We start from the raw sequence: 7,665 nt of genomic DNA, 5'->3' as shown, positions 1-7,665 counted from the left end.
TGAATAAACAGCTGTAACCAAAAAACTTTATTACACGCCATCACCAAAAACATTATTTCTGCCCCTTTTCTGCATACTATATAGAGCTCAATACCTTTCATACAAAAGCTTAACACCTGTAGCAAACCATCTTGGCTACCAATTACCCATATCAGATATTGCTCAGGCAGAAATGAAGCATAGAGCCCTGACTGCCTCCTGGAACAGCTGAACTGAAACCAACGAGATCTGCTGGTTCTGCAATGACTCCCCAGAGCAAGTTCAATTTTTCTCTGCCATGTAATCCCACAGTGCAGAATGCAGCAAGGAGTAGGGAGAGAAAGTGTGACCATAAACACCAATGTGCAGTCAGCTGCAGATGAGCCAGCTTGAGGCTCACTACTGCCCCAGCAAACCAGCCTCTTCAAAATTCCAGGAAGCACAACACAACCATATTCTCCACAGTGCTCCCATGAAGAGTAAAATATGTCTGCACACTTTTTTGCAGCACATTCTGTATTATCAAGGGATTCCCTTCCCAAGAAACCACTGTCCCCCTGGATCATACAGACACACAGTATTCCAGGCAACAGTTTTGATATAGCTAAATGTACTAAATCAACTTTCATCAAATGCTTCAGGACACATTTGATCTTGGGCTCCTGCCTAACCAGTACAAGATTCTACATATCCCTTCTGGCACCAAAACCAGGCTGACACATAAAAAGTGCCAGGCTCCCATAGTGCTAGGCTCTTCCTACCAGGTCTTTCTCTCTTTCCAGTGGGATTTGATGATGCAGTGGAGGTTCTCCTCTATTACAAATCGTTCAACGGAATGGCTGCCAGGCATGACAGGACCCTGGTAAGAAACAAAGAAGGCTCATGTAAACCACTGCTAATGCAGGGATACTACAGGGAGTAGTACCACTATCCTACATAGAATCACAGGTGAAAAAAAGTAATTCAACTTCCACACAAACACTGTGAGGTCTCAGCTGTCCTTTATCCTTCAGGACTGAAAAGCTGATGTGATACAGTTCCACACAAACCTCAGACTCATGTTTGAAACAAATGGCTACTAGGACTCATTAAAAAAACAAATGGGAACAAAATTAGAGAACATGATTCAAGTTCATAGAGCATCTGCTTCTTCCTTTGCTTTGTGGAGTCATCGTGCAGCCTATCACCATGTAGCCTGGAAAGAAAATCACACTTGAGCTAGAATATAACAAAGAAATAAAGCCACAGAGTGGAAAGAATACACATTCATAGTCTTCTTCACTGCAAAAACCAGAGGCCAATAAATGAAGGCAAAAGGCAGCAGGCTTAAAGCAAAGGGAGGCATTAGAGAACTCAGAGAATTCAGTAAATAATCTTTTCCTGCACTTCTTTGATCCAAAATATGCATCAACGAATTTTAACAGATGATAAATATTGCAATAAAAACCTAGCTTGAAAAAATACTCAAGTCACCAATTTTATGGAAGCAAAGTCTAACTCTGTGAATGCAGTTTTACTAGAGACATTAGGGAAATCAGTCAGCATTGTCATTCTAAATAAAAGCATCACAACCTCTTACACCCTAAATTCTGCCCCTCACAAAACTGCTTTGTACAGTAACCTGGCTACTTATTTCATTTCTGCAGAAGTACCAAAGTAAAACTGCTGCTGGTCTTCAAACCACTCCCTATCCTGGGAGAGGGGACATCACATTTTTACCAATATTGCCCCAGCAATCTAACTGTGAAATCCACTCACCAACCCCCACAACAATCACATACCTCAGGGTCATCCGTGTAGTCAAACATCCTAAAAATGACCCTTGGCATCGGGTATACGGAATCTTCAGTGTGAGGTGGAGGAGTGAATGGAGGCAGATTGTGCTGCAGTGCTTCACAAAGAATGCTGTCAAAAGCCAAGTAGGGCCTCAGGATGTGTCGTTCCTGCCAACGGTCTTTTTTCAGCTTCTGAATCTGAGACCAAAGGCAGTCTAAATACTGAAGAGAAAAGGTGAGAAACATCAGATGTGCTGAATCTCATCACAAAAACCGCAGTTCCCTAAACCACCTGAAATGTATTTCTTAAATTCCATACTCCATTCAGAAAAAAAAAAAGTTTCTTAAAACAAGTAATTTAAGACCTTGTCATGGTTTGACTCCAGTCAACAACCAAACCTCATGCAGCTGCTCACTCACTCCCCCCACCAGTAAGATCAGGGAGAGAATCGGAAGGGTAAAAACTTAGAAAACTCATAGGCTGAGACGATGACAGGTTAAAATGGAAAGCAAAAGCTGCACACACAAGCAAAGCAAAACAAGCAATTAATTCACTACTTCCCAGAGGCAGGAGGCGTTCAGCCATCTCCAGGAGCAGGGTCCCAGAACTCATAGCAGTGGCTTAGGAAGACAAATGCCATGATCCCAAATGTTCCCCCTTCCTCCTTCTTCCTCCCACTTTATATACTGAGCATGACGCCATATGGTATGGAATATCCCTTTGGTCAGTTTGGGTCACCTGTCCCAGCTGTGTCTCCTCCCAATCTCCCATGCACCCCCAGCTTCTGTGTCCGTGTGGCAGTACAGAAAAGGCCTCGGCTCTGTGTAAGCTCTGCTCAACAATAACAAAAACATCTACCTCTGTATCATCAACCCTGTGCTCTGCATGAAACCAAAACACAGCTTCATACTAGCCACTGTGAAGAAAATTAACTCCACCCCAATAAAAACCAGCACAGAACTTTAAATGCCAGAGCTGCTCCTAACTTCAGACAATACTCTGTCAGTAAAATTTAGCCGCTGGCAGTTTTTTAAACACCAACAGGCAGCTCAGGAGACCCAGCAAAACTACAACAGTGAACAGCACTTCAGTCACTGCTCATTGGTGGTACTAAACCAGACATAGTATCAGCATAAAAATTGGAAAGACATTCCACAGGGCTGCCATGCTGTTCCCAGAGCAATCCAAACCACTGGCTACTGTATATTCAAGATAAATATATAAAACTACCAAATATTAAATACCTTTGCCATGTTTTTCAACACAATTGTGAGTCCCAACATTCTCCCAGAGATGGCAGACACCAGTGCAACTGGCAATAGTCTTGCTTTGTTTAATTACTCCAAATACTCCTGAGGCCTGTGGCCTTACTGAATGCAAGTTTCAAGTCATAACATTTGCAAGAAATGTCCTCACACGGAAGCACTTCACATTTACTGAAATTATCACACTACAAACTGTGAACAAAACTAGTAACAACTAGCACACAAAGTCCATGGTCATGTCCTGCAAGTACTCTGGGTCTCATGGTCTCAAACGCACTCTGATAATCTCTTCTCTAATGAATTCAATCAGGAAATTCAGATACTGGACAGGGAGAATACTCACACAAATCAGTCATGACCAGACCATGCATCCCTCCGAATTACAATTAACAAGATAATTGTTAAGCCTCTGATTTTATCAGAGCAGCTCACACAACATTAGAGGGTCATGTTCCAAAATTTCCAAGAAAATAACCTTAGATGTCACTTTCCAACATTTGTCCTGAAAGCTAGGGGAAAGAAAAAATCTCAATATTCAAAAAAGGAAAATCCCACCCTAAACTAGCCAGATGACACCTCTCTGGTCCGGTATTTTTGATTTAATTGTGAAAGATGTCATGGTAACTGCTGCATACAGTTTCTACATATTTGTCTAGCACTTCCTAAAGTTGAAAAAGCAAAGCCACTACAAAGGTTTCTTCTGTGCAGAGGGAAAACATTTAAGGATAAGTAAGGAATGACATTTCACTTCACACAAAGTCCTTTCAATGTGAAGCCCTGTACCTGCAGCTCCAAAACGAGACACTACAATTTACAACCATTCTTCACTTCATAACATTTCCTCGGGGGCCTGTCAGCAAACAGCAATGTATCATCTTTTTTCCTTCTTACTACACAAAACCTCACATTTCGGTCCAATACTTGGAAAGGCATTCCTCACTTGGAACTTGTTGGAATTAATGACCAACAGCAGACAAATCCAAGCACTCATACTTTGAGAGGTGCCTTTTAATTTCATGATAAAAGAACACCTTCATAAAAAGTTATTTTTAGAGCTCTCTGAAAGAATGCAACGTGAAGTCCAATCACCTCTTCTTGTGGATGTGGTTTGTCAGCAGTCCACACTTGCAGCATGGGTACATGAATCTTCTGGCGGCGTCTGTTTAAACAGGAAAGAAAACCTGACCTTTAATAGGCTAACTTAGGGCACCAATTTTGGTTTTGAGTGTACTACTATTTGTTCTCTTCAGCTGATGAAGCCTACAGTATATAAAGATCATGTTTGTGATTACCTAAAATATCTCTATTATTGTATATTGACAACAACATTAACTTGAAGCACCTGCACATAATGTAGTGATGTTGCAAAGTACCAGTGCAACAACCTATCAGTATACACAGCACACTCCCAACTCCAGCTGTTCTTGTATGACCTTCAATATACCCTAGAACTAGACAAGATAATAAAACTTATCAAAGTCTCACAACCTACTGTAATTTCAGGGCTTGTTCCCCCCCCCCCAACAATGTTTCAGACCTAAGGCTTTAGAATACTTTTAAGTGAACAATAATTGGAGCTATTAATTCATACTTAAACAGATACCAACAAGGGTATTTCTAACGGGTTACAACTTACTTCAAATAACTTTCTGTCTGAGACAGTAGACGATCCATTTCAGCATCCTTTTTCTCATATAACTCCTTTCCAACCCAAGGCAAAGATGACAGAAATGCAAACACATACCAATCACATCGTACCTGCAGGAAGGTAATACACCAAAATCTAAGCATACAAGTAAGCTCCAACAGATTCCATACATACACATTTTAATTTAAAACACTGGCAAATTGTTTTGGGGGGATGTAAAGACCAGAAGTTACAGCCTGGATTGGCAAGGCATGAAAAATCAAACAGATTTGTGCTTGAAAGGAATAACTTTTCACTTGAACTGTGATAAGCAAACTTAAAAAATAGTATCATTTCAGATTATTGATACAGCAGAAAAGCCAGGCACTTTGCATTTGCCAAAGGTAAAATATACAAAAAGGACCACACTTTCTTGCTGTATGCATGTATTTTCCAATTGCCACAAGCTCCTTTTACTGACACTCAGGAAACTGTACATGACAGCCCATTTAGTCTGCTCTCTCTAAAACCTCCCGGTTCTAAGCATAAGCACAGAAAGAATGTTACAGAAAAGTTGTGAAAACAGCCCCAGGGAGCCTACAGATCTTTTGCTTACTTGGGGTACATCCTCCTCCTGTGTCACACTCACAAAGTTCTCAAACATAGCTACCATTGAAGGTGCAGCTATTACATGGCAGTTCACGAGATCAGACAGAAAACGAACCTAAAAAGGAGAAAAAAAATGCTTTACATTAATACTTTTTAAACTGATTGCACAGGAACAAATAAATATTACTTAAATGATTAAAACAAAGAATCTATAATGCTCATTCAAGACTACAAAGGCTGAAATACTGCACACTGTACAGATCTACCTTTCAATGCTAGAAAACAAGTACCATAAGTGCTGCCCAATATATTGGTCATTATAATGTCTGTTAATCTATTTCACTGCAATAACATGGTGAGAATAATATTTTTGATTACAGAAGGGTGGGAAACACCAGTATGCATTCAAAGACATGCAAACTGACACTACAGAAAACCTCCTCGTGCTTCTGTCTACTCTATACAGTATCAGATCAGTAAAATAACAGAAATTCTACCAATAGATCTTTTTAGTAAAAGTGTCCCAGGGTTGAAGAGCAGTCTCTGGACTAGAATGTTAATTTTCACCAGTGGGCTTCAGCAGAGGCTGGGGATCTTGGCAGGGGGCTTCTAAATCAGACACTGCTGAAGTTCTAATGCCTTTCTGCAGACAAAATCTATAAGCAGCGAGAGTGGAGCAAATAGTTTCAATGACAGCACTTAAAACTGCCTGCCTGATCTTCATCCCTCGTGATCAGAATGAAAACAGACATCAAAAACGGCTTTTAAGAACCAGACTGTTCAATTGCTTTCCATGGGAGCCAAGGTAACATCATGTACCTCTGTACATAATCAAAGTGCAATGACGTTCATCTTTTACTGCAGAACAGGTGGGGATAAGCACCTTCGTTCACCATAAATTTGATTTTTCATTGGGAGAAGTACAGGAGGAAAAATGCAAAACAAACAAACAAAGGCCACTTACTAAATGCACAGCTTCATTGTACATGTTCACTTTCAGGCATTCCTTAAGCTGACGAATCATGGCTTCCACAAACTCCCCACCGAAATTATAGTTCCTGGCATTCAGCAGTCCCACCAAGGTTGTGTAAACAGTAAGCTTTTCCGGCAAGAGACGTGCACTGACACAGGAAAAGAAACACGATGTTAGCTGTTTATTCATCATGTGCAGGCCACTGCATAGTACCTCGGGATCTGCTTACTGTAGGTTAAATCTGTCTTATGAGAAAAAAAAGAAAAAACTGCTTGTGTGATCTCACAGTTTCATCCCATGGTTAGTATCTTACAGATAATCTCTTTTCTTTAACCACAGCCATTCGAAAAGGCAAGTGCCACATTCAAGGCATTTGTTTTCTATTTATATCTAAATGTTGAGTATTCCTGAAGGTTGGCCAAATAACACAAGTGACAGAATTTATGCCAGGATTTAAGAAGTTCACAGTTTAGAAATAATGTTCTTACACCGAGCAGGGAAGGCCAAATCCTAATGTCAAGAACTGATTTTCCTCAACCAATTTTGTATGTATGTGAGCTAACCCTGTGCTTTCAGAGGAGTCTTACTGTACAGGAGAAAAACCACAACAGCATTATCTGCATTTTAGTAAGAAAATGTTGCTACACAATAGATTTTAAGTATTTGCAAAGGGTAGCATAGTCTCAACCACACCCTTCCTTGCTACTCCTGTTACCTCCTACCACAGACCCTGCACAACCTCTCCCTCAGAGACCACCCAGTGACCCTGCACAAGGCACCTCTGCTCCTGTACTTGGCTAGGGAGAGGAAGGAGAGCTGTCAGCTGCCAGAGCATCTGCTTCTGCTCCTCACATTCCCAGTTCCCCTCCTCTAGCAAAGAGGCACACAAAGACAGGAGCACATCGATGCGGAGGAGAGGAGAAAGCAGTGAGAAAACATCACAGGTACTAAGAGTTAGTAGGTACTAGCAGCCAATAGCTTTGGTAGTCTTAAGCACATCACTGGTAAACAGGGTATTGCTGAGCATTGCTGTGTTCCCACAGCTACTGAAGAGCAGCTCTGAGGTTCATTCCACCTGCTTTGAGCCTTTGCACGCATTTCAAACCAAAGCAACATAGAGGCATTTTCCTTGACTTACACCTAGTACATTACAAGCGCTTTCCTCTATTTCCTTAAACAGAAACATTTAAACTACCTAAAACATTTGAACCCACGCACAAAGCAAGCACCACCCACATTCTCAGGTCTCCTGCATACGTACACAGTACACAGAATCCTCAGTATCTTGCTTTTGTAATTTGGCAGATCAGCCTCCAAAACACCAGCTAAGCCCTCCAGGTTGCTCTCCAAAGATGAATTACTCTAAAATAAAGACAAAAAGAAAGTTTTCTCAACCAAGCAGTAAAAAACCAGCCCCTGATTCCCACGTGCAAGAC

General features: G+C 41.1%; 1 protein-coding gene across 1 annotated transcript in view; it reads right to left on the bottom strand.

Moving 5' to 3' along the window:
• NCBP1 (nuclear cap binding protein subunit 1, 80kDa) overlaps positions 1-7,591 on the bottom strand; it is a gene marked incomplete at both ends in the record, with an annotated part of 22,993 nt that extends 15,402 nt beyond the window's left edge. Inside the window, 7 exons of the mRNA XM_009083925.1 lie at positions 741-838; positions 1,761-1,976; positions 4,110-4,179; positions 4,657-4,778; positions 5,264-5,371; positions 6,221-6,377; positions 7,491-7,591. Of these exons, the coding sequence (XP_009082173.1) occupies positions 741-838; positions 1,761-1,976; positions 4,110-4,179; positions 4,657-4,778; positions 5,264-5,371; positions 6,221-6,377; positions 7,491-7,591 (872 nt within the window). The remainder of the gene's footprint in view (positions 1-740; positions 839-1,760; positions 1,977-4,109; positions 4,180-4,656; positions 4,779-5,263; positions 5,372-6,220; positions 6,378-7,490) is intronic.
• Positions 7,592-7,665: the final 74 nt, after the last annotated feature.

Source organism: Acanthisitta chloris, unplaced genomic scaffold (assembly GCF_000695815.1).
Source record: "Acanthisitta chloris isolate BGI_N310 unplaced genomic scaffold, ASM69581v1 scaffold12051, whole genome shotgun sequence".
In the NCBI taxonomy this organism is placed as follows: domain Eukaryota; kingdom Metazoa; phylum Chordata; class Aves; order Passeriformes; family Acanthisittidae; genus Acanthisitta; species Acanthisitta chloris.
This window is presented reverse-complemented; position numbering and strand designations above follow the sequence as displayed.